Raw genomic sequence first — 18940 nt, forward strand, 5'->3', positions numbered from 1 at the left:
CAGCCTGGCCTTGAACACTTCCAGGGAGGGGGCATCCAGAACTTCTCTGGGCAACCTGTGCCAGTGTCTCACCACCCTCACAGTAAAGAATTTCTTCCCAATATCTAGTCTAAATCTGCTCCCTTACAGTTTAAAACCATTACCCCTCGTCCTATCGTTGCATGCCCTTGTAAAATATCCCTCCCCAGCTTTCCCGTAGGCCCCCTTCAGGTACTGGAAGGCCTCTATAAGGTCCCCCCAGAGCCTTCTCTTGTCCAGGCTGAACAAGCCCAACTCTCTCAGCCTGTCCTCATAGGGGAGGAGTTCCAGCCCCCTGACCATCTTTATGGCCCTCCTCTGGACCCACTCCAACAGCTCAACATCCTTCTTGTGTTGGGGGGCCCAGAGCTGGACACAGTACTCCAGGTGGGGTCGCATGAGAGCAGAATAGAGGGGCAAAATAATCTCCCTCGACCTGCTGGCCACACTTCTCTTGATGCAGCCCACGACACAGTTGGTTTTCTGGGCCAAATGGTGCTCTGTTGCCTCAGCGTGATGCAGGCCTGCTATAAGATGGGCTGTCATATCTGAAACTTCCATTGTGCCCCTCCAGTAACACACAACTGAAATCACTCGGACACTGCCAAAGCACCAACCTCGTTTTTACCACTACCCCCTCAACCCTCCCAAGCCAAGCAGCAGAAAGAAGTGCTAACACCAAGTAAGGCATGCAGGCTGTGACCAAGGGTCTCTTACCTCTGTCACTCCATCCAACAGTCTTCCCAATACATCTCTCCTTTTCAGTTTGGCTCTCTCCATCGCTTCGAGCTTCACAATAACCGCATCGATCTTCGAGACGATACTGCCAATAGAATGCTCCATGCGATCGACCCGCCTCATGAGCCTGAGGTGTGAAGTGTGAGTTTCAGTGACTTGGACATTTCCCAGTCAGTATTGCTCTAGCATGTCAACACACAGAGAGCAGATAAGGAGGAGACAGCATTTGAATTCAAGCACACATGTGACTTTCCATGAGCAAGTCCTACTGTCCAGGAAGGGACGAGGTACACAAGAGCAAGAAGGTAACACAGGGGTAAAGCAGACAGGGAAAAAAAGTACATACTGCACTCTGCTTTCCCTGCTTTTAGGGCATAGTCGTCAAAATTTGGTGGTTCTAGTTACTCAATTATTCATTCAGCTAGTGTTGCTATGACTAACTAATATGCAGACCTACCATTTTAGACAAAATACACAATCACAAGAATCTTAATCTTATTAAAAACAACAGCTGAAGTTCTCACTGAACTTACAACAACCTCAAGGTATTACTACTCGAAAACACGGAAAGGTCTTCTGGAATTATTGTAGCATGACCATTTTCTCTGTCTTTTCAATGACACGTTTTAAGAAAAGGGGGGGTTTTGTTGGTGTTTTTTTTTTGTTTTGGTTTTCTTACTGATTCCCATGAGCCTCTCTAAAGTACTTCCAATTCGGATATTATCTGAAAGCTACTAAAAGGAGTGACATGCACACTGACTTTTATGAATAATTTGATTAATATTCAGAGTTACAGGAGACACTACTATATAACTGAAAGAAAAAACCCACAAGGCAAAAAAAAAAAAATGCACCATGCACCTTCATCCCCCTCAGAAGGATAAACTTACACTTGGAACTCTTCATAGGAAACCCCACTAGAGCTGCTGCCCCTCCTCCTGGAACTGTGGCCGCTGTCTTCATCCTCGTCCTCCTCAGAGTCATCCAAGCTCCGCGGGAAGCTGCGGCTGCTCAGAGGACGTGGCAGAGAGCTCCTATCCAGGTCCAGATCCTCCTTTGTTAAAATATAAACCACAGACAGAGAAGATGGAAAGACTTTCACCGGGAATGGTAGAATGGGGGTGTCAAGGCCAAAGACTGCCTGCCCTCCATCAGCACCTCCTTGCCTTTTTACAGTTCTGCACAGACAACCAGGGATGAGAGCAAATGTAAAGGGAAACAAGAGGATTCTTCCAGGGCAGTGCAGCAGCACGAGGAGAAGAGTGGCAGATGGCACTGGTGGCATACCACTCCTAACGCTGAGCTCACCCTCTCTTTCTCCAGGTCATCTCTCATCTGCTGATGCTCATGCTCTGTCAATTCCTGGTCCCCATCCTGGTCATATTTGGTAAATATGGCTTCAATCTCTGCATCCGTGTGCCCCTTCCTGAAAAGGCAGTAAAAACAATTCCCTTACTTCCCGTTTCTCAGATGCTGAATGAACCTGAAGTATTAGAAGAACACTTGAAACTTTCATCCCCAGGCCAGAGACACGACTGAATGCAGTGCTGCACAGAAATTCACAACACCAATAATAACAAAAGCTCAGCCCTCACCTTTCACTAGTTAATAGCACAAATCTCCCCTAGACTGCTCCCTGCTCGTTCACAGTCATCCCTTTTATACCTTGTTGATCTGTTTCCTTTCCTTGGACTCCTGCCTGTGCACAAATCCTAAAAGTGTCTGTGATAAAAACATTACTGTTTCCTCAAAGGCCTTAGATCTCTGCTTCCTTGGACCCTTTCTCCCCCACAACACAGCAACTTGAGGATGTTGGGGCTCAGAGTGCCAAATCCATCCTCCGGTGTGGGATGCTGCCCCACTACAGCAACACCAGGGGCCAGAGCTCAGCACATCTCAGTTAAGACTTCTCTTCCACCTCAAACTGACCATTCTTTCCCCCCCTCTTCTCTCTTCTTCTCCAGTCCCATGCCACCATTCAAATTTTCCTTTATGCAATGCCTGCAGATTGTTTCTGTACGTGTCCGTTTACATAAACCTCCCACCAGACACAGGAAAAGCAAGTGCTTTGGTACCTGCTAACCAAAAGGAAAGTACTCTGCTGTGTTGTCTTTACTCACATTAAGGTACTGCTGCCACATCCCAGAAGCAAGAGAAACTCACATCAAAGGTTTAATATCACATGTCTCTGGAGATACTATTCAAGAAGCAACAGCTTCCTTACCCTTTTAGATCTTGCCGGAGTTCATCAAAATTTAGTTTTCCCCCACCTTGTCTCAGACTTTCCGATATATCATCAACAGTGGTTTTCTTCAATTTAAGTTTGACCATGGCTTTGTTGTAGCCCTGAAAGAAAAAGTGAATTTTTGGGCTTCACTTATCATTACTTTTTTTCATTACAAAGATCAGTTGCATTTGTCATTTTTCTTTGCTCTGTTTTAACAACCAGTTTCCAAATTTTAAATGCTGAGTTACTGGTCATGCAGAGCCATGGTACAGCATTTCTGGCCATGGTACAGCAACACATCCGTCCCAGAGGGCACACACGTGCACATGCTTTTCATAAACTGAGCTTCACGTCAAGCTCTTAACTCTGGATTCAACAACCTTGCTGGCAGCCGCCCCTGGGAGCTCCCAATATGTTATCCAAGACTTGCCTCATCTGATTGCCTGAAACAAGGGAACTCTGAATTCTGTGACCAAAGCAAATTGCAGTTTAGCTTAATCAGTTCAATATTTCTCTACATACCTAAACAGATAAATCTGATGTTGCATTCAGCAGGCTGATCATTTGACACCAAGTCTCAGATGACTAGAATATGTTGTGATGGAAAGTCTGAATTTATACTCGGCCCAGATTTATTTATTTTAACCGAGATGTGTGTTGTCATCAGCTGCTGCCAACTTTACTTTGTACAGTTTATACAGCATTTTATGGAGTAAGTTCAGATGTGAGGAATGAGACGTTACACAAGGAAAATGTTACTTTTACCTTTCTGATAAGGTCAGACAGTTCCATTTCTGCCTTCTGTTGTGCCATATCCGATTTGACTTCAGAGTATGTATCATTGATAATGGCCAAAAACATGTTCTGTTCATGAGAGAGATGAAAAAGAGAGATTAAAAAATTTCAACAAGTCTAAGCCCTACTGACCTTCATGTGCAGACTTTTAAAAGGGGCCAGAAGAAAACAGTGAGCTGTTTAAAAAGCACTAACAACAAGAGCCTGAGATATTGAAACAGGATGCACTGCAGTACAACAATTTTTAATCAAGACTGCTGGTTGGTTTTAGATTAGAGAACTACTTTCCAGAGAGGGTTCACACCTACACACAGCAGTGATAATAAACCACGTTCTACTCACAAGGCCAAACTTATACAGATAACAACTGGGAATTAATCTATGCAACACAGCTGGCAACAAAAATCCCCAAGGAATCAAATGAATATTCATCCTGGAATAACGAGCACAAACACAAGGTTCTTATTTAGTTACAGCTATGCTTGTATTTCAGACTAAAGATGAAAACAAAAAAAGCTTAAAATCAGACACTTGGCATGTATGCCACCAACTCTGATAGGAGTTTGGTTGCTTGTTCAGACAAAAGAGAAAAAAATTGGTCTCGCTAACCCTGTGCCAAGCATATAATTTACTTGAGCCATGCTGTGATTACTGAAAGGGTCCTGCGGAATGGAGTAAACACGACAGAATTGCAAGCTGGCCATTCAAATCCAGAAAGAACTACTCAGTTTACTGGCACGTTCAATGTGCTACTCTCATGCAGAAAGACAGTGCTAACCTCTATTTCCTCACGGACCTGAAAAAAAAAGCTTTAGGAGAACAATCTCCCAATGCTGTATCCTCATGCATACACCAGAGAAGCAAGAGGTAACCTGGCTACTGCCTATTTTGCTTTCAGCTGCCCAACACTAAGAGGCGGTGGTTCTGCCCACCTTCCCCAGCTTAGTTTCCAGGTGTTAGACTGGTCTCAAGAAGCTTACAGCTCCAGCCAAATTACAGGATGTCCAGAGATATTAAAAAGCACCCAAATTCAAGTATTTTGGATAACCTGCTGTGCCTTCACATGCCAGTGCTTTTCTACTACCCCTTAGAGAAAAATATTTCTTTCCCTTGCTGGACACTAGCCTCTGCTCCTCTGGATTTTGTGAGGTGCTTCAAAGGAAATATGAAACTTGCTTGATGTGCTTCTTTGGCCAGAGTGACCCAGATATTATTTTCCAATTGACTGCTGGTCCATGCCACCGAACACATAAGATTCTCTGCTTCCTTATTAGTGAATAGCCAAAAGTCTTCTCCCATCTCCCACAAACGACACGAGTGCCATTTCTCCTCATCTCAAAGAACAATAAAAAAACCTCATTAATTACAAGGATTAATGATACGGATTGTTGTACCACTTTAAGGTTAATAAAATAGTGTTTTAATGCTTGCCACCTTATTAGATCACCAAAAGACACACAGTCTGGGGAATAATTTGAGGAGTTCTTACTCACATAACAGCTTCCATCTGGTGATATAATCAGAAACAAGATCTCTATATATTAGTCCTGGTACCAAACTAACTGAAAGCTACATCCAGGTAGAAGATACTGGGGCTCTTCCCTTATACTGACATAGAAAAAATGAATTTACTTGGTCTCCTAGGTTTCTGAGAGAGATTCCCTCCACTTTTTGTTATAGAAATTATTAGTAAGACTGGAACATGAATTCAATACTACTATTAACAGAAAGTATACAAACAGTGAGTACTCACGCACAGTATACTCACTGAATTTATTTGTCAGACAACCACGCCTATACACTGCCTCTCAGATAAGCTGAGCTGCTTATAATCCGTTTATTAGAAAGCGTGCAGGTAATCTGCAAACCTCCATATCCGAAAGCTGCTGCGCTGCTGATAATTAGACTCTTCTAGCAGGCAAGCTGCATGCTGCATGCACGAACCAGGCTGTTGGAAGTGTAGCCAGCCGCTCATTAAAACACTTTTTAAACTAAGAAAAAATTCTTTTTCATAATAATAAAATTTTTTTAAACCCCACAATGTGGAGGACTATAATGGGAATGACAACAAACACACAATGCAACTCTATTTCAAATTAAGAGCAAATGGAAGAGTGTAAGGACTGGCCATGCAACAGTCAGGCACCTATGTGGATTGCACACTCACCATATAAAAAAAGCCCCAAGTAGCAGTAAAGAATCAAAGAAAAGATGAAAAAATGGTGATTTACATTAAAAAAGTGCTGCCTACCCACCCCGCATAAACAAAAGATGTACATACCAAAAGAATGAAGAACATAAAGAACACAAATGTAGTGAAATAAATTGGTCCCAAAATTCGATTAGCATCTTCAACCTCTGTGAAGTTGAAGTCTCCCAAAATGATGCGGAACTGAGTAAATCTTAAAAAACAAAACACATCCAGGAGTTGAGAAAAAAAACCCCACTTTTGGAGCTGTGCAAGAATTCTCAATCCATTTTACCCTAACAGCAGAGAGGTCTGCACTACTCTAACACTTTATCAGGCACTGCAATAGTCAATTTCTCAAGCCCATCTCTAGGCATAACCAAACTTGCAGATGCCACACTGACAGAACAAAACTCGGGTGGTTACTTCTGGCTTTTGGTCACAACTGATAACAGGGGCAACATGAACACTGGTAATTACCTCAGTTAGAATCAGGTTATGTCGTGCCAAACCAATAAAGGAAAAAACAATTAACAACCCTATCCTAAGTCCTCTCCTGGATTCCAGAAGATAGTTAAAAATTTACTAGTTGGCTGTCTAAGATGGACTCCATTGTTGAGTCAACCAACTACACACAGGATCAGAAACACAACATTATTATGCATCCAAAGTTTCAGGAAGCATTACAAACATAAGAGAACATACAATCATTCAGGTGCTGAAGACAGAGCTATTGCTTTGTCTAGGAACGTGACCAATTGTTACAAAAACCACGTCACTACCACCAACCCAAAATTGCCATTTTTAGCTCACTGATCTAACGGTAGTATATTTTTAACCTCACAGCGAAGACAGTCTTTAAACTAAAAATGTTATCAAAAAAAGCATTTGCTACTGAGCTACATCAACACTGATACGTCTACAGCTCATCTGTTTAGATGGATGTCATAGGATTTGTTTGGTCTCTGATGAGGCAACCAAATCCATTTACCAATGTACTGAGAAATTATTTGCTTTTTTTATTTTCGTACTTACATGCAGTCCTGGAAAGTGCTGAAGTCATCAATTTGAGTGCCAAAGACAAGATAGGCCAACTGAGCATATGCTAAGAAAATAATAAAGAACATAATAGCAAAGCCAATGACGTCTTTGACACAGCGCGACATGGTGGTGGATAACTGACTCATCGTTCTGTTGAAGTTAATAAATTTGAAAAGCTGTTAAAAGAAAAAAAAAAAACAGTAAACACAAGGAAGACAACAATTTCTTAACACGACCGCTCTCCGGCCTTTTACACAGGAGATGTCTTACTGAATTTGACCAGAGACAAAGTCAGTTAATTTACACTTAGAAATAACATCACTTCCTAAAAACACTAAGCTTTGAAATCTGCAGAAAATTCTGTGAAAATGCCAGCTTTATGTTTAGGTGTGGGGTTTTGTTTGTTTGTTTTTTCACTCCACTATTTGGCACCCTGGCTTCAGAGTGGTGTTGGTGAAATGCTTCCAAAAGCCTATTTATCTATCTTCTTTATCTTCAGTGAAGATGTTCGCTATGAAGCCATAAAATGCGAGAAAAGATCATCTCACGCCTGACCTTGCCTTGAGCAGGTGGCTGGACTAGAGACTTCCCGAGGTCCCCTCCAACCTGCATTATTCTGGTACTTTGCAGTTTACCATTATTTCTTATAATGAGCCACTTTATTTCTTAAATCTTGAGGCAAAAATTAGATGCAACTTTGTCTTATAAAACAGGAAGAGATTAACTAACTTGCTTGATAACCTAAGGATCAGTTTGAAGTATCAGAGCAGAAATTCATTTACCTTTGGTCTTATGTTTTCTCCCATTCAGCAGTTTATTAACTGCATGTTCCTCTGCAATTTTTTACATACAGAGGACTTGAAAAATTAGTATGGACATAAAAAGAAGCATTGCTAGAAAGGGGGCAGGAAAACAGAGGAATGAAGTTTAACTAAAGCAACATATCTAGTTTTCAAATGAATTGTAGTAGCTTTACCAACCCTTGTAAAGATTCAGAAGTTTGGAATAGATAAAAGGGGCACAGTTGAACCAGCCTAGGAAAAAGTAGTACCCATTAAGAATTACTGACTTACCAATTCAGGAACAATAAAAACACTTCTTTACATGTCTGCTGTGACAACACCCTAGCACTGACTACATCTTCTAGACTTAAACAAGGGCTGAGAAAACCTAGGGCAAAATTATAACCTTGCTTTGAATCTGCAAGAAGTTACCTCTGTGCTCTGACCTTCCAGCACGACCAAGTTTAGGAGAAATGCGGCTAAGCCTCAAACAAATATATCATGTGAAACTCAGAATACTGCTTTAATTCTAATGTCAGAAAAAGAATGCATGTCTTGGAGTTACCTTAATCCAGACAAAAAACACAGTGACGGCAGCAATGTTGTTGAATTGCATTTGCCAATATGCCAAAGGTTCAAAATTGGGGAACGAGTTCTGATCTTCCAGCAGCTTCTTCAGGAGCATATCAACAGTTGATGTCCTATAGATGCTAATTCCTATAGCTGCCACGGAGAGCTGAGTACAAAAGAAACATACAAACACACAAAAAGCAATTAGGCTTAAAAACAACTTGTTTCAGCCTTGTATGTCAGATAAAGATATGAGGAACTTCATGTTATTTAAAGCACTACCATAACATGAGCTTTAAGTAAAAGCAAAAATGTTATTTCCAAGGCGTCCTGGGCTACACAGCTAAAGTTTCAAATGGGAAAGTAACAGCTAGGGATTGCACAGAACCTAGAATAAATTGCAGATGCAGGCTTCTCACTGTCCTTCAGGGTTAACCCCCCTGCTCCCTGATGACTTTAGTGCTCAGGGCCAGGCAGCTGCTGGGGCTGGAGTGGGCCAGGTTTCACCTCCTTGCACTCAGGAGTAATTTAACAGCCCAGTGGCTGCTGTTGGAGATAGGATCCAAACTGGAATTTCTGGACAGATCAGGAAATGCGTTTCACAACAAAACCATTATAGTCCTAGACTACAGGTAAATAGCCCAGGAGTAAGAGGATTTAGACATCTTTTCTTTGCCACCACTGAAGAACAAGATAACAGTGAAGCCTAGAGGGCTCAGAAAAATGAAGTTGTCACAGAGAAGACAATATAAGGGAAGAAAGATGACAACTCCAAAGGACAAAGGTGAAAAAAAGAATAAATACCAGAAACACAGCAGTAGCCAAAAAGGTACAAGATTTTCTCTGGAGTACAGACTGAGCAGTAGTGCCCAGGGCAAGCAGCAGCCGAGAACTGTACTCCCATCATACAGGTAAGGTTCTTGATTTGACCTCTACAAATGTGCTTTTTATTAGTGTAAGTGAATCCTTCACCATGAAGTACCATGTGCTTTATAACTAGAGTTAAATCTAAACAATGTCGCTCAGACAAGGTACAAACAAAGAATTTGAATGGAGTTTTACACTCACAGCTGAGTAGACTTCACTAACAGCAAAGCACCTTATTTCCACCCTTCTGTTAAGTATAACGAAGAGCACACCATTCAAACATCTTCCTAAATGCTCCTTCACTTACAAAGCACCGTGATGCAAGTATGATTTCCCTAGATTATACAGATACTAGCTTCAAGACTTAAACCTTTGATTCATCCAAGCCTGAAGACATAAAATGAGTGTGGGACTGGAACTGTTTCAGCTCTGCTGGCTCAGTATACTTTCAGCAGGCATAGCTTGATCTAAGTCCAATGAGAATTTATTATGTAGCTTACACTTCAAAGCTCAGATTTTCTGCTACACTGAAATTACCGATGTGCAACGCTGTCCACTTAACCAAGAAAGTAGCCCCTGGCAGGTGCCAGCACTCTACAATTTTGAGATGCTTCTTCAAACTTGGTATTAGCTGGCAAGTATTTTAATACCACATTAAATCTCTTTGTGGTTCATGGCAAACATATTCAAACCCAGCCCCCATTCCTCACAATGCAAATCACTACTTTAAAGCAGATGATTTTCTTACTTTAAAGCCACTGCAATACGTGGAAGAGAAATGAGGGGGAGTTTGTTACCTCCCCTCGTGGCTGTGCCTTTCCAGATAAAAACTGTGGAAAAGCACAAATACTCTAAACCTTTCACCAGGACACAAAGGTTGAAAGCACCAAAGACAGAACAAGCAAGTTTGCAAAACACACTGATGTTACAACAGAGACTAAAATTGTCTTATTCAGACTGAATAGTCCAAGAGTCTGTAATCACCCTTTCTAATGATGGCCCTGTCCCTTAAACCCCCAACGTGAATACTGAGTCATTAACATCTCCCACAAAGCGAATTTCAGAAAGCAACTTTAACTTGAGTATAAAGATCACCTACCACAATGATAAGGACATCAAGGCAATTCCAGAGACTTCTGAAGTAGTGCAGCCTATGAATGTGAATTTCTAAGATCTCTTCCACCACGTAATATAGAACAAAAAGACAAAATGCCATTTCACAGGCTGCCAGGAAAAAATCAAAAGTGGAGATGTAGTGTATCAGCCTCACCGGCTGAAACTGCCAAGATGTAACAAGGCCTCCAGTCGCTGGAAACTCCACTAGCAACCTGCATTAAAAAGAGGTAAAGAAAAAAAAAAACCCACTTACACAGCATCAATGAAAACCACCACTAAAAGATACATAGTTTTATTTACACAATCATTTAAACAACGGAAACAGGCAAAAGAATGGAAACAATGAAGAAAACCCCAGGTCTACAACCTACACGGTGCAATTTAAACGCTGTCATGGTTCTGTTCATACCTGACAACGCAGAAGAGGTTGATGTTTGCATTGTATACTGAGAAATCGATGAAAGCTGCTCTGGTCCCTCTGTCCAGCCACAGGTTCTTCTTAAGGCTAGCAATCTGCACAGCTGTCACCTCTCTGGTCCTTGAGAGGTCTTGGTAATAACCAGCCCCACTGTAGGTGGCAATCAAGCCGCAGTGGCTGCTCCCATTCAAATCCTTCTCATTGGTGTACGTCCAACTAGTTAAGTGAAACAAGCATCTTAAGTCTTTCCACTTTCAACTTGCAATTAACAAAACAAGACACCAAGAAAACCTGACCAAAAAACCAACACACGTATCAGTTACGTAAAGCAGATTTAATTTAAGAGGTACTTGTAGAAATTTTTTATGCTTTTGCCCTGGAGAAAAGAGCTTACAAAGTTCCTTTGACTAACACAACAAAATAAAGATAGAAAGATGGGTCACAAGTATTTTAACTGTGAAAAGAGAAGGCATCAATCTACTCACACAGAATTTCCATCCTCAGAGAAACAAAGAAAATTGGTATTTACACAGTTACATTCTACCTCCAAACCCCTTTATAGCTCAGCCCACACATTGTCCTCCAAGAGAGGCATCCCCATCATTCCCCATCTTTTAGCCAGGGAAGACAACCCCGTGAAATGCACGGCAGTGATACAATCTGGAATTACACAACCTGTGCTCATGAGCATGAGCTGCAGCGCTGCACTTGGACAACAATGCGTCTCCCACACGTAACAGCTACCAATGGCACAATGACAGCACCTGAACTCAAGTGGATCAAGAGCACAGGCCCCTCCGAGTTCCATAAAGTTTCTTCTCCAGGAGCAGAAGCGGCTGCTGCTCTGGATTTACCTGTCTTTGGACAGAACATACAGCAAATGCAGAGTTGCCTCTGCCAAGTGACTTATTATGTAATACAGCATAACTCAGCTCAGAAAAAAGAAATAAATACATATATACGTGTGTCTACAGGAATACTACATACGCTGTTCCATTTCGAAGCCCAAAAGGAGCAGTGTCTTCATTAGCTACAGAATAGCCATCATAGCAGTCTTTGATTTCATCCTTTAAATCTTCGGGTACTGAGCACGAACCATTTCTCACTTTCAGCTGCCGAATGCGAGGCACCCCTAGTAGCAGGTTCTCATAATAAATGAAGCTTTTGTTTTCTGCCATGGTTTTGTTGTTGTACCACATCTCCCAATACAGACCATCCAGCAAAGGGCCTTCTGTGAACTGAGGAGGAAGACAGAATTTTAGTTTGCATGTCACCAGCACTGTTTTTACAGACCTTCATTCCGTGTTAGAATTGCAGTTGATAATTTTTCTGACATTAAGGCAAAAGCCTTACAGTCACCTGTCCTCCAAAGGCACTCCCTAACCTTTCCCTCCCCTGCTCCACTAGCATCACCCAGGTTCTAAACGTTCACATATTAAAGGCCTATGTTGTTCCGCAGCTTTCACATTGTGCACAAAGAGATCGTCATGCACAAGCCCTGCCACATTAGAAAAAAAGAGCGTGCAGGTTAAATTTACTGGCCGTGACAGGACAAGCAAATCACAGCAAGACAAGAATTTGCGTTTAGGTTACCTTCCAGAAGTCATCCATTGTGGACAAAGTTTTGAAATCAGTTTTCTCCATTTTTGATACAGGTGTTTCCAAGAAGAGCTGCGACATCACCCTTGTGTAATAGTACGTACTGGAACTCACCATCCCATAGGTCACTGCAAAAGAGTTGGTAAGGAGTGAGAGGTAAAGGGGTGGAGGGGAGAGAAGAAAAAAAGAAGAGTACTTTGCTTGTATTGAATACAGCAGGTTGTATTTGTATAGAATTTCCAGTGAAAAGTTTAAGCTTCAGAACAACACAAAATCCGCACCAAGCAGCATTTGTCTGTCAACTGTGATTAAAATATAAAAAGCAGCGAAGAGCAGACTGATCAATCAGTTTAAAATACTCAGTTCTCCTTCCCACACCTCATTCTATTCTTAAGGCTTCTACAAATGCTATCTTCAAGAAAAAAGCAGGATTCAGCATCCTGGAGAGAGGCAACCAGCGCCTTTTTATGAGTTGTGCTATTCAAGGCATCCACAGAGAGCTGGCACGGATGGCACAAGACCTCAGAACGGTGCCCAGCTTGAGCAGATAAAGACGGTCAACCAGGATATCGCAGGGCACTGTGAGTGACACTGGCCCCCTACGGTGACAACGCAAACTCCACCCAAGATGCGCAGTGCTTCCAAGAGAATCTCCCCACAGAAAATAATTATTGCATGTTATTACTTTTCTTCACACTGAGCCAAGCATTTAGCTAAGGACCACAGAGAATAAATTATAAAATAACGTACAAAGCCAAGATGTCTTAAGAGCAGAGTCTTTGGCACTGATACTGCTACTGCCTATAAATGCGTAAAACCATTTTACGGCTAAAACTCGGAGAAGCCTGAAAGGTTAATTCTACACTGAACAATCCCCACCAATTCTGTCAATTTTATATAAATATTTTATCACAGGGAAGAAACCGTGTTTCCTTTAGCTACAGGAGGACAAGAACTATTTTTCATAGACTCCTGCTGTGGCACACGGAATTGTCACATCATTGTGCAATACCTGGATTCTCTCTAAATACGTACTCTCAAAAATACTAGAATATGAGAAATGGCAATAGCATTCAGCCTGCAGTGGAAAGTTCCCTCCATGCCGAGCCACAGACCAGTCTGGCCCACAGTTATTGCTTCAGTGTAAAATTAAAAAGGATAGCACTTAAAAACATGCTAATGAGTTAGCAATATCTGTACGTACTTAACACACTACACTTTTCCTTTATTCTGTTACCAAAAACCTCTTTCTATAGCACACCAAATTGTGAACAGCCTGGAGTCAAATTTTTCCCACTGAAACCAATTTCACTTGAATTGAAGTCCCTCACTGCTCCGCCTCTCCTGGTGGTACAGCACACCAGCCACAAGCAGCCGTACACTACTTTGCCCATAAACCTGCACTAAGCACTCTAAAATGACCTGGGAAGAAAAAAAACACATGATATTTAGTATATAGCCATGCTTGCAACGCACCACCAAAACAGCTGTGTCAACGGGATGAAATTTGGGAGGTTTTTTTCGTAATTTTATGCGAGACAAGCAAGGCACACCTGCTCTCAGAGCCAGTCTACCGATGTTGTTTTGCATTTTTTTTTCCCATTCCAAGATTCTCTCTCACAAAAATAAAAAAAATTCCCTTGTCCTATTATAAATGACCACAGATGACAAACTTAAGTGCCACTGACATTTCAGGCATTTAGAACAGAACTGCCCACACTAAAAATAGGAGGCTTGAAACACATTGGCTTTCCAAAGATTTACTAACTTAATGCACACAGATTTTGTTGTTATTCTCCTTAGTAACCAAATAAAACATCTATTTCACAACTCCTTAGGAAGATTTATTTTGCTTTCTCTTCCTAATTTTTACACAAATACATGAATATGTCTCATTTTGAGTATTAAAAACATCCTAGAGATCTTGAAAAAGAGAATTGTAGAAGGACTTCAAGTTGCTCAGGCCAAAAAAGACCGCTCTCAGAAAAAAAAAAAAAATTATGATCAGATATTTCTAAGTGCTGCCTCTCCAGCTACTATGAAGAACTTTTATCTGCAGAGTGATCTGTACATAAGCTTGGTGATAAATTTGAAACTCAGTGATTTAATATTTTGTCCTAGACGACTAACTCCTACTTTTCACATTTAACAGTTCTGTTCAGTGATTTCAAAATGCACAGCAGAAGCATTACATCGCAATGTGGTACTACATTAAAAAAAATGCTCTCTGAAAAAGAGTAAATGTATTATCAACCTGTTTAAAGATTCAAAACCTGTTAAGGCACAGAAAGTTTCAGTATCTTCTATCTCAAGCAACAATCCAAGCACAGAAACAAGGGAAAAACTCAATTCCAAATATTTGCCTCTACACCTGCCCTTTAATTCTCCCACATCACGGAAAGAACCTTCATTCTGGAATCACAGACAGCAAGTGGATAGCACAGAACCGGACCCATTAACGCCGAGCGGTACTTACAGACACACAGGACCATGAGGAAAATCACGTACGTAACCAACTCCCGTAAAACGCTTTTCAGATATCGTTCTCTGCTGGTGTTGCTTTCTTCCATCAGCCTTGTCCCCCACAGACCTTAAAAGGAAAACACACACAATGATATACACAGATGGCTGATCCTAGATGCACAAGTGACATAATTAGACAAGTGGTTTTGAACGCTTAACCCGTGTCACGTCTGCTGTGGGTTCTTCTATGGATTTTAAACTAAGTTCAAGCAAGAACAACCTCTTTGGGCTGCCCTTCTGTAGGCTGAGCAGGGCCTGAGGCAGTATTAGCTACTCATCAGACACCATAATAATTCAGTAACAGCTCAGAACTCGAACAGAATCTGCTGAAGATTTGCCAGAAGTGCTGTCACTTAAAAACACGTGGTCTGAAAACAGAAAAGTATACAAAGACACCCACATACAGCCATCCTTCGAGAAATGTAGTGCAGCATTTTTCTTTTAATATGAAAAGCGTTGTTAGATGAATGAAAATGCACGTTCAGTATCAAATTTCTATTAGCAATTTCAAATTACTTTCTACCTGAAAGGAGGATATTTTTAATATGAAAAACGTTGTTAGATGAATGAAAATGCACATTCAGTATCAAATTTCTATTAGCAATCTCAAATTACTTTCTACCTGAAAGGAGGATACATCAGTCAAATGCATTTTTAAATGAAAAAAAAAATCATAACCTTCCTCTCCCAATATTTTTAAATGAAAAAAAAAAAAAATCATAACCTTCCTCTCCCAAATAGGCAGGCATGTCCAACAGACTCACAGCAGGGATCTTGGGGAGGATTTCTACATGATTTCTTTCCCTGCACGACAAAGAGTTATCACTGAATCACTAGTAGCGGCCTAAATGAGTACCCACCGTCTAGCTGTCAAACCAGCAACTGCATCAGCTGAACTGTTTCCGCCGGTTACTCTCTTCGTGGTATTATATTTGTCATTCTCAAAAAGACAGTGTAAGAGGAGTTATTGACCCTGGGTGATCCCTTCCAAAAGGGTCACAGAAAAGCAAAAGGATCTTTTAAATGAAGTCACTAAAAGCAATAACCATCTGAGAACAGAAAACAGTCAGTAACCACAGTAATTATCTCTTAATACAGAATGGAAAAAAAAAATGGGAATAGCTGCTGATGCTCAGTCCAGAACTTCAAGGAACTTCTCTACATTTAAGCCTAAATAAACGGTGATTCGACCTTAGTTTACAGTGGCAAAGAAAGCATAGAGAAAGAAAAATTCACTCCTACAGAACAGTGCCAAACTTCCACCCTTTTCCTCTTCAGGTATTTTAAACGGCCAACCTTTTAAAACATCCATTACATTCCCAGCAGATGGAAATGAAGTAACTTCAAACTCCCTAGGAAAAAATCTTGGATCCATCCAACATTGCACAGTAATTTAAAGTCAAATGGAACAGCAACAGGGGACAGCCAGAACACATTATAAAGATGACAACGAAGCAAGAGTTGTTGCTTTGCAACCACTGCTGCAAGATGGACAAAGGGCTCATCTGCAGAACTTCATCCACTAACAAACAGATGGGAAAAAGGAAGCTCCTCCCTCTACCTGCAAATACAGGGTTCATTCAGAAAAAAAAAATAACATATCAGATGTTTTTAGAAGCATGTCAGCTACCACATTTTTAAGTTGTGACCTAACCACAGAGTCAACTAGGAAACTTCTCCAGCAGGCACAGCGAGCACTAATAGTCTTGGCATTAATCTCTGTTCACACTCCTTAATTAGTTAATTATAACTGTCACTAGCGTCAGCCCCCAAAACAAGAGAGCTTCTCCAACGCTGTTCTTTAAGGCTAAATCTGGAAATTTACAGATAGAGACTGCAGCTTTACTGCACAGAATGCCAAATCCTCACCATTAGGTCATTCTGGAAGACAGAAACACAGACATAAGAACATTTACAGAGTCGCTAGCGTCAGTCCCCAAAACAAGAGAGCTTCTCCAACACTGTTCTTTAAGGCTATTACAGATAGAGACTGCAGCTTTACTGCACAGAATGCCAAATCCTCACCACTAGGTCATTCTGGAAGACAGAAACACAGACATAAGAACATTTACAGAGTCGCTAATAACAGAGAACTCAACAAATTCAGCCCCCACTACAGCACTATGTTGCACTAGCAACCCTCACAATAAAGGCAGGAAAACATTACAGAAGAGAGGAAGAAAAGGCTGGAACAGCCTGTGAGCTGAGCTGGCGAGAGAGCCGAGCCCTGGCTGTCGACACATTACTCACCAAGAAGAAATGTGGTGAACAGAAAGGTTGTAAGCTCAAATTCTGTCATATGAGAATATCGTCAGGAGTCAGCAAGGAACAGAAAGCTACACATGAAGGAAAAAAAACCACCCAAAAGCAGCACCAGAGATCACACAATGATCTTTGTGTCAAATGAAGTCTGGATTTGCCCGTCAGCTAGCTTCAAGCTTTCACTAGCTGCTGCATTTTCATACGATATAGACATTATTCCCCTTTTTGCCTTATTAGAACACTGGTTTAGATGTATCAGGAACAGTGGCAGTAAGCAGTGCTGGATTTGACATGTACTGCAAGCACCACAAGCATTTCCTCTCTAGCCTAGATTAATAATTTTCAGTTCAATCCATACATAAATTTGCTGTTCATCAACTTCTCAACAGAATCCATGTATTTTTTAATTTATCAAACAAATTTACAACTAGCACTTCTCACACACTCATTCTGTGGCCCAAACGGCTCACCTAAAGAGTATATGAACTCAGAAGGGTCGTCAAAAATGGTGAATGCAAATGCAAATAAAAAATAGATGGAATTTCATCGTACAATAACACATTTAGCTTGGCAGGTAACACAGGAAATCTAAATCTTTCCGTTTACACATATGTAAAATGTTATATACGTATATGTAATATATATATATGATGTATACACACTTACACACACGTACCTACATAATCATAAAGCCAAGCTTATAAGGTACACAGTCTCACAATTCTTAGTTCACATTCCTAAGCAAGGTGCAATCAGAGCCCGCACTGGTTCAAATAAATAAAAATGTCCTTTCTTTGTGAAAGTAACAATTAATGAGTGACTGGAAATGAGATTTAATAATTCCACTTAACAATAACCAAGAAAACTTTTTGAGAAACGGCTCACGTACACTCCTTACTACCGACGCATGTGAGGACAGAGTAGCACTGGGCGACCACGTGCAGCTCTGAAGAGAAGATTATCTTTCCAGCCTGGCTCTGGAAACGGATCTTGCTCTTACCCATCAAAACTTTTAAAGACTTTCTCCTTAACAGAGTCCAATAGTCATCCCCTCTTCTCCCTGCGGCAGCTGGGATGTTTGCTGAAGAGATCTGCAAAACTAGAGGGACTAAAGCGACCTCACTGAGGCTCACATTAGAATCTGAAAGAATCCACAAAGAACCTAAAATACAGATAGTCTGAAGCAGGCGAGTTTCTGTTCACTTAGTAACTCCTGTTGCAGTCTCCCTGACGGTTGCAATTACCGAAATCCCATTACCTGAAATCCCCTGTGCAGGCATTTTTATTTTGCAACTGACGCCAAGAGAAGCATAAGCTGTCATTCAGTGTCCCTCAGCTGATGAGTGGCAACTTGTTTAGCAATGGTAACAATGACACTTTTGATACTCAAAGGATGAGTTGCTCGTGTTGAATTCTGTCTAGTGAAACGGAATTTCACTAAATAAATCTGTGCTAACTTTCCTCTAGCCATCTTGAGATAAAACTGAGTATTGAGTTTGCCATTTTCCCCATCTTCAAAGGTCCTCACAGTTATCTGCGAAATGTCACAAGAAGTACCAAGAGCTCTTTCCAGTATTAAAACCCCAGTTATCCTTTAAGTGCCCTATATTAATTTCAGGCTTGCAATCAGCCCTTCTGCTATGCCGCCTGCAGCGATCGCACTCCCTAGAGGTCAGTTACCTCCACAGAAGGCAAGTACAGCATCCTGCAGGACCTCCACAGCTTGAAAGTCACACCTCACCATTTACTGCACCTGGGAATTAATGGCAACAACATTCTCACACAAGAGCCAGAAA

General features: G+C 41.2%; 1 protein-coding gene across 1 annotated transcript in view; it reads right to left on the reverse strand.

Annotated features, from left to right (window-relative positions):
* The window catches only part of PKD2 (polycystic kidney disease 2 (autosomal dominant)), a 15836-nt gene extending 891 nt beyond the window's left edge, over positions 1–14945 (reverse strand). Inside the window, exons 1-13 of the mRNA XM_010075119.1 lie at positions 14836–14945; positions 12354–12487; positions 11748–11998; positions 10752–10976; positions 10326–10554; positions 8355–8525; positions 7002–7183; positions 6060–6180; positions 3749–3847; positions 2981–3102; positions 2065–2182; positions 1647–1807; positions 736–883 (exon numbers count right to left, since the gene is read on the reverse strand). Of these exons, the coding sequence (XP_010073421.1) occupies positions 736–883; positions 1647–1807; positions 2065–2182; positions 2981–3102; positions 3749–3847; positions 6060–6180; positions 7002–7183; positions 8355–8525; positions 10326–10554; positions 10752–10976; positions 11748–11998; positions 12354–12487; positions 14836–14929 (2055 nt within the window). The 5' untranslated portion in view covers positions 14930–14945. The remainder of the gene's footprint in view (positions 1–735; positions 884–1646; positions 1808–2064; positions 2183–2980; positions 3103–3748; positions 3848–6059; positions 6181–7001; positions 7184–8354; positions 8526–10325; positions 10555–10751; positions 10977–11747; positions 11999–12353; positions 12488–14835) is intronic.
* Positions 14946–18940: the final 3995 nt, after the last annotated feature.

The sequence above is a fragment of the Pterocles gutturalis genome, unplaced genomic scaffold (genome assembly GCF_000699245.1).
Source record: "Pterocles gutturalis isolate BGI_N339 unplaced genomic scaffold, ASM69924v1 scaffold8847, whole genome shotgun sequence".
NCBI lineage: Eukaryota > Metazoa > Chordata > Aves > Pterocliformes > Pteroclidae > Pterocles > Pterocles gutturalis.